The sequence below is a fragment of the Haliotis cracherodii genome, unplaced genomic scaffold (genome assembly GCF_022045235.1).
Source record: "Haliotis cracherodii isolate W230 unplaced genomic scaffold, xgHalCrac1.p SCAF_25, whole genome shotgun sequence".
Classification (NCBI taxonomy): Eukaryota; Metazoa; Mollusca; class Gastropoda; order Lepetellida; family Haliotidae; genus Haliotis; species Haliotis cracherodii.
Genome location: NW_027266281.1, coordinates 9774454 through 9791866, shown reverse-complemented (window position 1 = coordinate 9791866; position 17413 = coordinate 9774454). Strand labels below are relative to the sequence as shown.

The following is a 17413-nucleotide window of genomic DNA, read 5'->3' as shown; positions in this document are numbered from 1 at the left end:
TCTTATTGTTTTGAACTTGGTTGTTCCAAAATCAGCATATAAATATTTTGTCTTGATCAAGATCGAGCTTCAAATTACATATTTGAGAAAGGAATGTCTATTCAGTGACAACAGGGATCCGGAAACCGGTCTGTGTGCCTGCAAAATGTCCGATCTGAAATAGGGCCAACTGGACATTTTAAATTTTGCCAACAGACATTTTCGAAAAAAGTATTAGCCGGACATTACAACCCGAGACCGTATTTCATAACAAAGGATACAAAATAATTAAAGAGCTGCAACCAGACTGACATGGGTTTTTGTTGTTAATTAGTGTGTACACTACTTGTAAAAAATATTTCCGGATCCCTGAGTGACAATGGGAAATATCTTTTTGTGTTCCCCGGAGATACTCAACCCCAACTTCATGGGCCCTTGTCAATAACAGGGGGTCAGTCCCTGGGACCCATGGAAATTCAGGCACTTTGTATATATAATTCACCTACCTTCAGCTCTGTTGTATCTTGCAGTCCAATAGAACCAGGACAGTAAGCCAGCCAAAGAAGACACACACACACACACACACACACACACACACACACACACACACACACACAAAGACTGTCAGCCATGGAAACACCAAAATGTGTCCCTCTCCTTGGTGGGACAATAAGATGACTCATTGATGAATGCAAGGCTAACGAAACTAGGTAGGCCACAGAGCTTGTAACATCAACTGTTGGGTATTCATAAATAAATCTCTATAACATCACACACCTGTTGGGTATTCCTTGAATACCATCTCTATGTAACATCACACACCTGTTGGGTTTTCCTAGAATACCATCACTATAACACCACACACTTGTTGGGTATCCCTAGAATACCATCTCTCTGTGACATGACACATCTGTTGGGTATTCCTAGAATACCATCACTATAACATCACACACATGTTGGGTATTCCTAGAATACCATCTCTCTGTAACATCACATACTTGTTGGGTATCCCTAGAATACCATCTCCGTAACATCACACATCTGTCGAGTATTCCAAGAATACCATCTCTCTGTGACATGACACATCTGTTGGGTATTCCTAGAATACCATCTATGTAACATCACACACCTGGTGGGTATTCCAAGCATACCATATCTCTGTAACATCACACACCTGTTGGGTATTCCTAGAATACCATCTCTGTAACATCACACACCTGTTGGGTATTCCTAGAATACCATCTCTGTAACATCACACATCTGTTAGGTATTCCTAGAATACCATCTCTGTAACACCACACACCTGTTGGGTATTCCTAGAATACCATATCTGTGTAACATCACACACCTGTTGGGTATTCCTAGAATACCATCTCTGTAACATCACACATCTGCTGGGTATTCCTAGAATACCATCTCTCTGTAACATCACACATCTGCTGGGTATTCCAAGAATACCATCTCTGTAACATCACACATCTATTGGGTATTCCTAGAATACCATCTCTGTAACATTACACGCCTGGTGGGTATTCCTAGAATACCATCTCTCTGTAACATCACACACCTGTTGGATATTCCTAGAATACTATCTCTTTAACGCCACATACCTGTTGGGTATTCCTAGAATACAATCTCTGTAACATCGCACACTTGTTGGGTATCCCTAGAATACCATCTCTCTGTGACATGACACATCTGTTGGGTATTCCTAGAATACCATCACTATTACATCACACACATGTTGGGTATCCCTAGAATACCATCTCCGTAATATCACACATCTGTTGAGTATTCCAAGAATACCATCTCTCTGTGACATGACACATCAGTTGGGTATTCCTAGAATACCATCTATGTAACATCACACACCTGGTGGGTATTCCAAGCATACCATATCTCTGTAACATCACACATCTGTTGGTTATTCCTAGAATACCATCTCTGTAACATCACACACCTGTTGGGTATTCCTAGAATGCCATCTCTGTAACATCACACATCTGTAAGGTATTCCTAGAATACCATCTCTCTGTAACATCACACACCTGTTGGGTATTCCTAGAATACTATCTCTTTAACGCCACACAACTGTTGGGTATTCCTAGAATACCATCACTATAACATCACACACCTGTTGGGTATTCCTAGAATACCATCTGTTGGGTATTCCTAGAATACCATATCTCTGTAACATCAAACACCTGTTGGGTATTCCTAGAATACCATCTCTGTAACATCACACATCTGCTGGGTATTCCTAGAATACCATTTCTGTAACATCACACATCTATTGGGTATTCCTAGAATACCATCTCTGTAACATTACACGCCTGTTGGGTATTCCTAGAATACCATATCTCTGTAACATCACACACCTGTTGGGTATTCCTAGAATACCATATCTCTGTAACATCACACACCTGTTGGGTATTCCTAGAATACTATCTCTTTAACGCCACACAACTGTTGGGTATTCCTAGAATACCATCTCTGTAACATCACGAGCCTGTTGGGTATTCCTAGAATACCATCTCTGTAACATCACACACCTGTTGGGTATTCCTAGAATACCATCTCTGTAACATCACACGCCTGTTGGGTATTCCTAGAATACCATATCTCTGTAACATCACACGCCTGTTGGGTATTCCTAGAATACCATCTCTCTGTAACATCACACACCTGTTGGGTATTCCTAGAATACTATCTCTTTTACGCCACACAACTGTTGGGTATTCCTCGAATACCATCTCTGTAACATCACACATCTTTTGGGTATTCCTAGAATACCATATCTCTGTAAATCACACACCTGTTGGGTATTCCTAGATATACCATCTCTCTGTAACATCACACACCTGTTGGGTATTCCTAGAATACAATCTCTGTTACATCACACATCTGCCGGGTATTCCTAGAATACCATCTGTTGGGTATTCCTAGAATACCATATCTCTGTAACATCAAACACCTGTTGGGTATTCCAAGAATACCATCTCTGTAACATCACACACCTGGTGGGTATTCCTAGATTACCATCTCCGTAACATCACACATCCGTTGGTATTCCTAGAATACCATCTCTGTAACATCACACATCTGTTGGGTATTCCTAGAATACCATCTCTCTGTAACATCACACATCCGTTGGTATTCCTAGAGTAACATCTCTGTAACATCACACATCTGTTGGGTATTCCTAGAATACCATCTCTCTGTAACATCACACACCTGTTGGGTATTCCTAGAATACTATCTCTTTAACGCCACACAACTGTTGGGTATTCCTAGAATACCATCTCCGTAACATCACACACCTGGTGTGTATTCCTAGAATACCATCTCTCTGTAACATCACACATCTTTTGGTATTCCTAGAATACCATCTCTGTAACATCACACACCTGCTGGGTATTCCTAGAATATCATCTAAGAAACATCACACAGTTGTTTAGTATTCCTAGAATACCATCACTATAACATCACACACATGTTGGGTATTCCTAGAATACCATCTCTCTGTAACATCAAGCATCTGTTGGGTATTCCAAGAATACCATCTCTCTCTGACATGGCACATCTGTTGGAGATTCCTAGAATACCATCCCTATAACATCACACACCTGGTGGGTATTCCTAGAATACTATCAATGTCACATCACACACCTGGTGGGTATTCCTAGCATACCATCTCTGTAACATCACACACCTGTTGGGTATCCCTAGAATACCATCTCCGTAACATCACACAACTGTTGGGTATTCCAAGAATACCATCTCTATGTGACATGACACATCTGTTGGAGATTCCTAGAATACCATCTCTATAACATCACACACCTGTTGGGTATTCCTAGAATACCATCTATGTCACATCACACACCTGGTGGGTATTCCTAGAATACCATCTCCGTAACATCACACACCTGGTGGGTATTCCTAGAATACCATCTCTGTAACATCACACACCTGGTGGGTATTCCTAGAAAACCATCATCGTAACATCACACACCTGGTGGGTATTCCTAGCATACCATCTCTGTAACATCACACATCTGCTGGGTATTCCTAGCATACCATCTCTGTCACATCACACACCTGGTGGGTATTTCTAGCATACCATCTCTCTGTAACATCACACACCTGTTGGGTATTCCTAGATATACCATCTCTGTAACATCAGAAATCAGTTGGGTATTCCTAGAAAACCATCTCTGTAACATCAACCACCTGTTGGGTATTCATAGAAAACCATCTTGTAACATCAACCACCTGTTGGGTATTCCTAGAATACCATCTCTCTAACATCAACCATCTGTATCCCTAGAAAACAATCTGTTACATGACACAACTATCAGATATCCATAGAATACCATCTATCTGTTACCTCCTCCCATCTGTGACACTACCTACCTCCTCCCATCTGTAACACTACCCACCTCCTCCCATCTCTAACACTACCCACCTCCTCCCATCTGTAACACTACCCACCCCCACCCATCTCTAACACTAGCCACCCCTCCCATCTCTAACACTACCCACCCCCTCCCATCTCTAACACTACCCACCCCTCCCATCTCTAACACTACCCACCTCCTCCCATCTGTAACACTACCCACCTCAACTCTTATCTACCACTACCCACCCCCTCCCATCTCTAACACTAGCCACCCCTCCCATCTCTAACACTACCCACCCCCTCCCATCTCTAACACTACCCACCCCTCCCATCTCTAACACTACCCACCTCCTCCCATCTCTAACACTACCCACCTCAACTCTTATCTACCACTACCCACCCCCTCCCATCTCTAACACTACCCACCCCCTACCATCTCTAACACTACCCACCCCTCCCATCTCTAAAACTACCCACCCCCTCCCATCTCTAACACTACCCACCCCTCCCATCTCTAACACTACCCACCCCCTCCCATCTCTAACACTACCCACCCCCTCCCATCTCTAACACTACCCACCTCCTCCCATCTGTAACACTACCCACCTCAACTCTTATCTACCACTACCCACCCCCTCCCATCTCTAACACTAGCCACCCCTCCCATCTCTAACACTACCCACCCCTCCCATCTCTAACACTACCCACCCCCTCCCATCTCTAACACTACCCACCTCCTCCCATCTCTAACACTACCCACCTCCTCCCATCTGTAATACTACCCACCTCCTCCCATCTCTAACACTACCCACCTCCTCCCATCTGTAACACTACCCACCTCCTCCCATCTGTAACACTACCCACCTCCTCCCATCTGTAACACTACCCACCTCCTCCCATCTCTAACACTACCCACCTCCTCCCATCTGTAACCCTACCCACCTCCTACCATCTGTAACACACCCACCTCCTCCCATCTGTAACACTACCCACCTCCTCCCATCTGTAACACTACCCACCTCCTCCCATCTGTAACACTACCCACCTCCTCCCATCTGTAACACTACCCACCTCCTCCCATCTGTAACACTACCCACCTCCTCCCATCTCTAACACTACCCACCTCCTCCCATCTGTAACACACCCACCTCCTCCCATCTGTAACACTACCCACCTCCTACCATCTCTAACACTACCCACCACCTCCCATCTCTAACACTACCCACCTCAACTCTTATCTACCACTACCCACCTCCTCCCATCTGTAACACTACCCACTTAATTCTTCTAGAATTACCCCTTCCACTTTCCCTGTAATTGTAGACCCGTTAAGGTCCGAGGTAGAATAGGTCTGCAGCAACCCACTTGCCGTAAAAGGCGACTATGCTTGTCGTAAGTGGCGACTAACGGGATCAGGTGGTCAGGCTCGCTGACTTGGTTGATACATGCCATCGATCCCAATTGTGTGGATCGATGCTCATGATATTAATCACTGGATTGTCTGGTTCAGACTCGATTATTTACAGACCGCCGTCATATAGCTGGAATATTGCTGAGTGCGGCGTTAAACAACAAACAAACCAAAGCAAACCTATAATTGTAAAGTTATAGTAAAGTCAAGTCCTGTGATCAATATGTTCTCATCTCATGCAGCCAAGCTGGTGCTGTCGGATGCCCCAAAAGTAAAGATCGGCTTGAACTCGGCGTACGTAGATTTCGTCATGTGCGGGTATCCAGGGGTGACCAGGCACCAACTTTTCTATGGGAAGCAGAACCTTACGGACGATTCCAAATACACGTTAGTTCGCGTAGACGAGGAGGGTGAAGATAACGTCTACAATTTCAACTTTCGAATCTTCAACTTAACAGAGAGTGGCCTTGGCAAATACACTTTTTTAATCGACAATGGAGCTGGGGAGACTGCCGTCGACATTGAACTATCAGTTGATACAGGTTAGTTGTTCCATCATTGTCACATGGGATAAATTCACGTTCAACAGAAGGTGTAGTTTCCACTTATATTGAGTGAGTGAGTGAGTGAGTTCGGTTTAACGCCGCTTTTAACAGTATTCCAGTTATATCGCGGCGTGTCAGCTTAATGTGGAAGGAAAGCCCGAAGTGATGCAGGTCTTAGACGTTTACCACTTCGGTGAAACCCACGAGCACGGGTATGGTGCTGACAAACCTAGAAACATAATCGGGGCGAACCGGGATTCGAACCCACGATCATAGGTTTCTGGCGTGCCCAAGGGACGCAATTCTGCACAGCGAATCGTGGCGCCTTAGACGACTGGGCCACCCGTGTCCCTTCGTAATGTAATGTTTGTTTTGTTTGTTTGTTTGTTGCTTAACGCCACACTCAGCAATATCCCAGCTATATGACGGCGGTCTGTAAATAATCGAGTGTGGACCAGAAAATCCAGTGATTGACATCATGAGCATCGATCAACGCAATAAGGATACGATGACATGCATCGACCAAGTCAGCGAGCCTGACCACCCGATCCCGTTAGTCGCCTCTTATGACAAACATTGTCGCCTTTTGCGGCAAGCATGGGTTGCTGAAGACCTATTCTACCCCGGATCTTTTTGTAATCATTTTGTAATGAGTTTACACATTCACGTTTTAACGAAATTGAGACAAACGAAATAACAAAGTAATACCTTCAGCAGTCACACATTTTGGCACTCACTCTGTGAACGTTCATGCTCATTCATACGTTAACAGTGAATGTCAATTTTTATCTGAATAGTTCTTATAGCCGTGGTGAGTTTACTTAAATCAGACACTCATTATCGTGATTTGAGGTGAGGTCAGGTGAAAAGGGGTTTAACGTCGCGTCCAAGGTTATTGCACTTATATAGCGACGTGCATGTACGTGTGTGTGTTTGTGTGGCTGCTTGTACTAGTCCGGACTGATGCCGATTTATAGTGCTAGCTCATTGAGATACTATGCCGCAGTTTAACATGAATATCCCACTCAGACACAGTAGACTGACTCCGAGTCGACCAGTCCTTGTTTTAGTCCCTTAATGCCGAGCGCCAGACCGGGTAACAACAAGTACCATCTTTTACCGTCTTTTGGTATGACGCGGCCGGGGATCGAACCCCGGACCTTCCGCTCTACCACTAGACCACGGAGGCGGTCTACCGTGATTTGAGACCTCTGTCAGAGTTCCTATCATTCCCAACAATAACTACAGAATGTATCTATTTCTCACATAATATGATATATGTGTACCTCCAAACTGCTTTTTTGTAAAGATTCGTGAATATAAACACCACAAAAACAACGCCTCTAATGCTATCCTGACCTTTCAATTATAGTTGAGGATGACTGGATCATCCCGGTCGTCACAGCAATCGCAGTCTTGCTTGTTGTCCTTGTCGCAGTGGCCGTCATCTTTGTTCGTCTGTACAAGAAGCTGACAGGTAGGAGTATTTGAGTGAGTGAGTGAGTGAGTGAGTGAGTGAGTTAATGAGGAACATCGCCTCTGTATTCGGTTATAGCACCATGTATCAGTTTAATGTAGGAGTGAGTGAGTATGGTTTTACGCCGCTTTTAGCAATATTCCAGCAATATCACGGCGGGGGACACTAGAAATGGGCTTCACACATTGTACCCATGACTGGAATCGAACCCGGGTCTTCGGCGTCACGAGCGAAAGCTTTAACCACTAAGCTATCCGACCGCCCCAGTTTAATGTAGGAAGAAACCCAGAAGGGAAAAAGCCTGAGACGAGTTTGTTGACAAACCTTGAAACACAATCAGGGCGAACTGGGATTGGAACCGACGTTCTTGGCGAATTGCGACACCATTTACGAGGGGCGTTCAATAAGTTTTGCAACTTCAATATAAGACCAAATCGCAGAATATCTTTTGCACTTTTATTTTTCAATATAATCTCCATGCACCTCAAAACAGTTATTCCATTTGTCCCTCCAAGCTTTCAATACCACTTTTATAGAAATCCGCAGATTGACCCCCTCACCACGTCTCTGTGGAAGTCTTTTATGTCCTCTTCATCCTGGAAGCGTCTTTCATGTGGGGCAGATGAAGTTGCAAAACTTATTGAACGCCCCTCGTAGATGACTGAGCCACCCGTGTGCAAATTATCTCAAATTATTATATCGTAATCGAGGGGAACTTCGATCTTGAAAGACTAATTATCTTTTGCCATTCCTTCATCCTAAATCTCAAACACCAATAGATGCGCCCCTTTTTAGACAAAATGTAGCATAGATATTTTTCTTATGTTTAATGTTTACTTGACATGGAATCCAAAATACAAATAGAATTAATTGTATGTATATTTATTTTGCAGGTTTCAAAGAGAAAGAGTGAGTGTTTTTTTATATGCACCCGAAACATATAATTTTGGATACCGGAACAGAAAAAGACCCCAGTACCCTATGTTTGTCTCCCTGTTAGGATACCAGGGCAAATTAGGTTACCTTTACCCAATGTATCCCCACAGGGAGACAAACATGGGGTGGATGGGACCTATTCTGCCCTGGTATCCCCACAGGGAGACAAACATGGGGTAGAGGGGATCTATTCTGCCCTGGTATCCTAACAGAGAAACAAACATGGAGTAGAGGGGACCTATTCTGCCCTGGTATCCTAACAGAGAAACAAACATGGGGTAGATGGGACCTATTCTGCCCTGGTATCCTAACAGGGAGACAAACATGGGGTAGAGGGGACCTATTCTGCCCTGGTATCCTAACAGGGAGACAAACATGGGGTAGAGGGGACCTATTCTGCCCTGGTATCCTAACAGGGAGACAAACATGGGGTAGAGGGGACCTATACTGCCCTGGTATCCTAACAGGGAGACAAACATGGGGTAGAGGGGACGTATTCTGCCCTGGTATCCTAACAGAGAGACAAACATGGGGTAGAGGGGACCTATTCTGCCCTGGTATCCTAACAGGGAAACATGGGGTAGTGGGGACTAGTCTGCCCTGGTATCCCCACAGGGAGACAAACATGGGGTAGAGGGGACCTAGTCTGCCCTGGTATCCTAACAGGGAGACAAACATGGGGTAGATGGGACCTAGTCTGCCCTGGTATCCTAACAGGGAAACATGGGGTAGAGGGGACCTAGTCTGCCCTGGTATCCTAACAGGGAGACAAACATTGGGTAGAGGGGACCTATTCTGCCCTGGTATCCTAACAGAGAAACAAACATGGGGTAGAGGGGACCTAGTCTGCCCTGGTATCCTAACAGGGAAACATGGGGTAGAGGGGACCTAGTCTGCCCTGGTATCCTAACAGGGAGACAAACATTGGGTAGAGGGGACCTATTCTGCCCTGGTATCCTAACAGAGAGACAAACATGGGGTAGAGGGGACCTAGTCTGCCCTGGTATCCTAACAGGGAGACAAACATGGGGTAGATGGGACATATTCTGCCCTGGTATCCTAACAGAGAAACAAACATGGGGTAGAGGGGACCTATTGTGCCCTGGTATCCCCACAGAGAGACACGCATGGGGTAGACGGGACCTATTCTGCCTTTGTATCCCCACAGAGAGACACACATGGGGTAGAGGGGACCTATTCTGCCCTGGTATCCCAACAGGGAGACAAACATGGGGTAGAGGGGCCTATTCTGCCCTGGTATCCCCACAGGGAGACAAACATGGGGTAGAGGGGCCTATTCTGCCCTGGTATCCCCACAGGGAGACCAACATGACGTAGTGGGGACCTAGTCTGCCCTGGTGTCCTTACAGGGAGACAAACATGGGGTAGAGGGGACCTATTCTGCCATGGTAGCCCCACAGGCAGACAAACATGGGGTAGAGGAGACCTTTTCTGCCCTGGTATCCCCACAGGGAGACAAACATGGGGTAGAGGGGACCTATTCTGCCCTGGTATCCCCACAGGGAGACCAACATGGGGTAGAGGGGACATATTCTACCCTGGTATCCCAACAGAGAGACACAACATGGGGTAGAGGGGACCTATTCTGCCCTGGTATCCCCACAGGGAGACCAACATGGGGTAGAGGGGACATATTCTACCCTGGTATCCTAACAGGGAGACCAACATGGGGTAGTGGGGACATATTCTACCCTGGTATCCCAACAGAGAGACACAACATGGGGTAGAGGGGACCTATTCTGCCCTGGTATCCTAACAGGGCGACAAACATGGGGTAGAGGGGCCTATTCTGCCCTGGTATCCTAACAGGGAGACAAACATGGGGTATACACGTATAGGGTAGTGGTATACGCCCACGTTTCTCTCTCTGTGGGCACACCTGGGTAGAATATTTCCCCAGTACACCATGTTTAACTTCGTGTGGAGATACCATGGTAGAATAGGTCCTTGTTGGTTTGCCCGTTGGGCTTTCAGTGGAAACTAGGACCTCGATACCCCCTGTTCGTCTCCTTATTTGGGATTCCAGGAGAGACTTTCTAAAGTTCCTGTTTGACAAAAGAGCAGACTGATTCCAGGTTCGCGTGGTTACTGTGTATAACCAGTTCATCTAGCATCTATGACATCAGATTCAGAGAGGATAGTACTCATGTTATCAACCACTAGCCCACGCTCGATCACTTACAGGCTGTAGTGATAGTTGAAATATTGCTGACTGCAGCGTTAACCTTTACTCGCTCTCGATCACCCGATATGTTTTTATTTCTAGTTTCAGGAACGATTTCACTTCCTTTACAAGAGGGGAGGATGGTTGTCTAGCCTACGCGGGATACGGCTATGCGGCATATTACACCATCAACGATGCTGACGTTGTGGGGGACAGCGTCGAAGACCTCGCATACAACATATATGATGAATGTAAGGACACTGACCCGGAACCGGAAGAAAAGCCTTCTGACCTTGACCCTGCGGAAGACAGAAAGGAAAGGGAGCGAGCATCCTCGGCCGATAATCTCAAGAAGGACTACTATCTATCACCGACCAAGGAAAGGGAGCGAGCATCCTCGGCCGATAATCTCAAGAAGGACTACTATCTATCACCGACCAAGGAAAGGGAGCGAGCATCCTCGGCCGATAATCTCAAGAAGGACTACTATCTATCACCGACCAAGGATGTGGGTGACCTTGACCCACTTGAACCGCCAGAAGGAGATACAGATGAGGCAGATGTCACACCACGTGATCAGGAAGACTTCGAAGATAACATATTGTACCAGCACACGCTCGGATCGGAGTTGTTGAGACCCTTAGACCATCTTACGCTGGTAGGCACAGGACTGGGCGCCACTGGAGTAGACACGAGTTATGCATCTCCTTATGGGCTGGGTGTGTCTGATGGGGTCGCTGACAACAGGGATGAAAATGGCTACTTATCACCCTGTGAACCTACAGGAACGGCAGCACAACAGCCAGATGGCACACCACGTTACCAGGAGGATAACAGAGCTAGTCAGAACAGGCTCGGGTCGGATTCGTCGAAAACCACAGAACATCCTACGCCTTAAGGCACAGGAAAGAAAACGTATTATTCATCGCTAGATGCCAGGGATGAACATGGCTATGGATCAATCAACCAATAAGCTTTGAAAAATAATAATTTGACAAAATGAAGAGACTACTTCAATACAAGCCTAAGAAAACCACGACCCGGATCTGCATGATCCGTGCAGATGATGACAGCAACATCACTGGGTGTGTGTGTGTGTGTGTGTGTGGGGGGGGGGGGGGGGGGGGGGGGAGGTTTGCCTCCCTTCTGAGACAACCAGATCTACGTCCATGATCTGGATACATTATGCGCTATCTCACGTCTGTGAAAATTAATCACCAGACTCCGTTTTCTGACATTTCTGTCACATCTGAAGACGATTTGATTTGAAGTGAAGTGCTTCACAAACAATTCACCATCATGAACGACTATACAGCGTATGTGTTGAGACAACGTGGTGCACTGACGAATGTAAGTAGCGTATTAACTCCAAGTCCACCGCAGCAGCGTTTAGTGTTAAATGGAAATTGTTTGTTTGTTTGTTTGTTTGCTGTTTAACGCCACACTCAGCAATATTCCAGCTATATGGCGGCGGCCTGTACATATAGACCAGGCAATCAAGTGAAGAACCATCCGCAATTACACGCAATCAACCGGCGCAGCGAGCATGACCACCGAATCCATTTACGACAAGCATAGTCGCCTTTTACGGCAGGCATGGGTTGCTGAAGACCTATTCTACCCCGAGGGTGAATCTAAATGGATATATTTCGTAGTTCGTTTGGAGAGCTTTTAACAACATTTCGGTTACTTCACGGCATTTCATCTTAATGTCGGAGGAAGCGATCCGGATGAGGCGAAGATGGATGTGATTTGTTTGTCTGTTTGTTTGTTTGTTTGTTTGTTTGTTTGTTTGTTTGTTGTTTAACGCCGCACTCAGCAATATCAAAGCTACATGGCGGCGATTTGTAAATATGTATTCCTATGTAAATCGTGACCGTTTCATTAAATGCCTTCAATGCTTGTAACATTTACTCTGGGCTCGAGACTTAAATTCTGATAATAGATAATTCTGATATTAGATTTGAGACTTAAACGAACATGGAATATATGGGGTGAGGTGTAATGGGGTTTAACGTCACGTCCAAGATTATTGCACTTATATAGCGACGTGCATGTACGTGTGTGTGTTTGTGTGGCTGCTTGTACTAGTCCGGACTGATGCCGATTTATACTGCTAGCTCATTGAGATACCATGCCGCAGTTTATCATGAATACCCCACTCAGACACAGTATACTGACTCCGAGCCGACCAGTCCTTGTTTTAGCCCCTTAATGCCGACAGTCAGGGTAACAACAAGTACCATTTTTAAACGTTTTTTGGTATGACGGGGTCGGGGATCGAACCCCGGACCTTCCGCTCTCCGGGCGGACGCTCTACTACTAGACCAAGGAGGCGGTCCTGGAATATCTGAGGACCTGGGGGTTGAATCTGCAGGGGAAAATAACCGAAGGGGTTGAGGTCTTGTTCCTGCGCCAGTTGTTGGGGAACATTGACGAACACACAAAGAGCATGTTTCCATGTTCACCGTATCACATCCCACTCCGTTCAATGGAAATGGATTCTTGCACTGCACGAGTGAGAGTGAGTGAGTGAGTCAGTTGTGTTTAACGCCTCTTCTCACAGTATTGCAGTTATATCGCGGCGTGTCAGCTTAATGTGGGAGGAAAGCCCGAAGTGATGCAGGTCTCAGACGTTTATCAGTTCTCACTGCAAGATGAAAACACCCCTGTCCAAAACACATCAAAAACGGATGTTTTCTCACAGCTGTTTAGTAGTGAATGGATGTGTATAACGCCATCACGGCGTGTTGTATGGTGCTGACATACTTAGAAACATAACTGGGGCGAATCGGAATTCAAACCCACGATCATAGGTTTCTGGTCTTGCCAGGGGACGCAACTCTGTAAAGCCAATTCCGGCACCTTTGACGATTGTTCTGTAGTATGTTACCTTAAAAGTTAAAAGCACGTGCAAATATCATATGGACTTGGATCAAGGCTTGCTAACTCTGAAGATGTACAAGAGATGTTTCCCTTCGATAGCCATATATTTTTCCGGTGTCCATGACTACAAAAATGGCGGCAACTGACCATGCTGATGCATATTGGATATTGCTGAGTGCAGTTAAACAAAACCAAACAAAAAATGAACCTGTAAGATGAAAAACTCTCAAAGCATCATTACCGATTGCAGAGATGTAAGTGAGTATAGTGTTACGCCGTTTATAGCAATATTCCAGCAATATCACAGCGGGGGACACAAGAAATGGGCTTCACATATTTTACCCACGTAGGCAATCGAACCCGGGCTTTCGGCGTGACGAGCGAACGCTTTAACCATTAGGCTACCCCACCGCCGGCAGAAATGGGACTGAGTCGACGTCTTATGTGACAAACAACACCTTTTAATATCTCATAGACAATGAACATAAATTTTTAATGTGCATATCAAGATGTAATTGAAAAAAAAAACCGATACAAAATATGATTTAATCTCCCTAATATAAATTTGAATGTATATATTCAGTGTTCGAAATACCTGCATACCCGACGGTCCGAGACGGGTTGATTTCAACTCGGGCTGCCAGATTTTCAAATCCCCCTGCCCGACGGTCGGGTTATATTTCATATGTGACAATATTCTAAATATTTCCCGATGATAATCATTAATTCACATGTAAAGATGAATGATAAAATGTAACCAAAACGAAACCCCGTTAGCTTATCCCGAGAAACATATGATTATAGTGGGCAGGCAGGTTTTGGTCAGGGCTGGCAAGTATTTCAGCTAGCCAGTCCTGTGGACTGGCTGAAATTTTTGGGAGTTTCATACCCCATATATATATTACATTCAACACGAAACGAGATCTTCACCACAGAGTCTTTATCTATATAAGAAAAAATGTTTGTAAATAATCATCTAAAATCGTTAATTAACTTTTGTCAGTTATTTTGTAAAAGTGGCACACAAAAAGAGACAATGTGATCACAGTCATCAATAAATTGTATTTTTATTCATAGAAGCATAAGTATCTATCAAGCAATTGTATAATACTGATTATGAAACATGGTTTTTTTAGTCATTGTAAAATGACTGAAAATGTTAGTCGTTTTACAAAAAGACTGCAATATCAGGCAGAATATTTGACACATTGACTGATTTTACAAGTTGGTGAAATGAGGGTGAAGTGGGGTTTAACGTCGCGTCAAAGATTTGCACTTATATAGCGACGTGCATGCACTTGTGTGTGGCTGCTTGTACTAGTCCGGACAGATGTCGATATATAGTGCTAGCTCACTGAGATACTATGCCGCAGTTGAACATGAATACCCCACTCAGACACAGTATACTGACTCCGAGCCGACCAGTCCTCGTTTTAAACAAGCCCATTAAGGCCGAGCGCCAGACAGGGTAACAAGTACCATCTTTTAACGTCTTTGGGTATGACCTTCAGCTATCCGGGCGAAGGCTCTACCACTAGACCACGGAGGCGGTCCATTTTACACATTGACTATAAGTATAGAAACCATAATAGCGAAGGTTCTAGACAAGCTCTTTTCAACATAAGCACAGCTGCATGAATAAGATGATACTGTAAAAGCCCTATACCTATTTATACATTATGTCCAAGGTATCAAACGGTGACTAACAAACAAATATGATGGTCTTCCACTAATCGGAGCATTTTGATTGGACGGCTATTTTTAGAATCGATGACATCATAGTTCCAGATCTAAATCTGTCCAATCGCCGTTGATTTGTGTGTACGTATACACGTGTGTATATATGGGTGTGTATGTGTGGTGTCTTACAGACGTGAGACCTGCTTTTTTGTGGGGTCTATCAAGACATGAGACCTGATATTTTGTGTGTGGCTTCTATCAAGACGTGAGACCTGCATCTTTTGCCATGCCGTAGAATATTGAGGTCTTGTCCTTGAGCAGGTTGTCCGGGCTGTCGAACTCCTTGATCAATCCTTGGTCCAACACAATGATCCTGTAACACAGACACAAGTCACGTGAGAGTTGTTTAATGTCACAGTCACCTGTATTCCGGAAGACTTCTCAAAATAAGTTAAAGAACACCTTATTCTTTCATAATTACTGTAGTTAATCTGTGATGGCATAACAGGTTAACTACAGTCATTTGAAAGAATCGATTGTCATTGCATAAAAGACTAACTACAGTAAAATGAAAGAATCGGTTGTCATTGCATAAAAGACTAACTACAGTAAAACGAAAGAATCGGTTGTCATTGCATAAAAGACTAACTACAGTCATTTGAAAGAATCGGTTGTCATTGCATAAAAGATTAACTACAGTAAAATGAAAGAATCGGTTGTCATTGCATAAAAGATTAACTACAGTCAAATGAAAGAATTGGTTGTCATTGCATAAAAGATTAACTACAGTAAAATGAAAGAATTGGTTGTCATTGCATAAAAGACTAACTACAGTAAAATGAAAGAATCGGTTGTCATTGCATAAAAGATTAACTACAGTATATTACCTTCTGTTGAGTATCAGTACAAGTATATTATATGAGTGTCGCAGTCAATATACTTCACTTATATTTCTAGAATACTATTTATTTGATATCAATTTTTAAAGATTTAGAATAAGTTTAGCACAATTTAGATGCAGCTCTCATAGACTTAGGATCAAAGAAGGCAGACATAGAATCAGAGCAATATGTGAGCAAAGTGGTTTAAATGTGATTGAAGATGAGTTTCATTTTCTGTAAGTCTGTCCAAAATACGACCATCTAAGAAGTATATATTGAACTGTCTTTTTATGTACATCCCACTCAAAAAAAAAAAAAAATATTATCGATCATGTCAACAAGGGGCGGTCGGGTAGCCTAGTGGTTAAAGCGTTCACTCGTCACGCCGAAGACCCGGGTTCGATTCCCGACATGGGTACAATGTGTGAAGCCCATTTCTGGTGTCCCCCGCCGTGATATTGCTGGAATATTGCTAAAAGCGGCGTAAAACCATACTCACTCACTCACTCATGTCAACAGCTCATAAAGATACTCTAAAAAAACTATCAATGTTCATTTATCATGCTATGTTAATTAGAATATGACCTGTTAAACATATCTGCAACCACTCCCGAAAACAGAATTGTAATATGGGCCTGAGGCCTTTCAGTATGGAATAAAACTAACCTTATCCTTACTTAGCTAATTATAAAGGTTTATAATTCATCTTCTCACTATGCTTCTTTTTGCATGTTTGTGACATCATCCTGTCAACATGTTCTTTGAGAAGTTAACAAATTAGTATCTCGCAAACCATCGTGCAATACAGACATATGGGAGGAAGGGATTGCTTTTATATAGTGGCTGCGAAATTCATACTTGGATCGAACACCAGATTTTGTCATTCAAATATAGGATCTGTCCGCCACGAGTAGACAACAACCCAAAGCACCTCGTTAGGGGGTATTTTCTGGGATCTACGGTAACACTCATGGCTAATAATCTCTATTAGTCGTTCCATAAAATTTGCTTTTCGGTCATAGTATCATGGT

The 17413-nt window shown here is 44.1% G+C and overlaps 2 protein-coding genes and 1 pseudogene across 2 annotated transcripts in view; 1 reads left to right on the top strand and 2 right to left on the bottom strand.

The window, feature by feature from the left end:
* The first annotated feature begins 6015 nt into the window (after positions 1-6015).
* On the top strand, positions 6016-11973 carry LOC139472762 (uncharacterized; annotated as a pseudogene).
* LOC139472581 (tetra-peptide repeat homeobox protein 1-like) lies at positions 8794-10885 on the bottom strand. Its single transcript, XM_071255046.1, has 4 exons — positions 10861-10885; positions 9690-9954; positions 8969-9294; positions 8794-8807 (listed from the first exon to the last, which is right to left on the bottom strand). Exons 1-4 carry the CDS (start codon positions 10883-10885, stop codon positions 8794-8796), a joined length of 630 nt encoding a protein of 209 aa, XP_071111147.1.
* Positions 11974-14388: 2415 nt separating the features above from the next.
* Positions 14389-17413, bottom strand: part of LOC139472725 (multidrug resistance-associated protein 1-like) — a 49915-nt gene continuing 46890 nt past the window's right edge. The window contains exon 26 of the mRNA XM_071255174.1: positions 14389-15874. Within this exon, the coding sequence (XP_071111275.1) occupies positions 15760-15874 (115 nt within the window). The 3' untranslated portion in view covers positions 14389-15759. The remainder of the gene's footprint in view (positions 15875-17413) is intronic.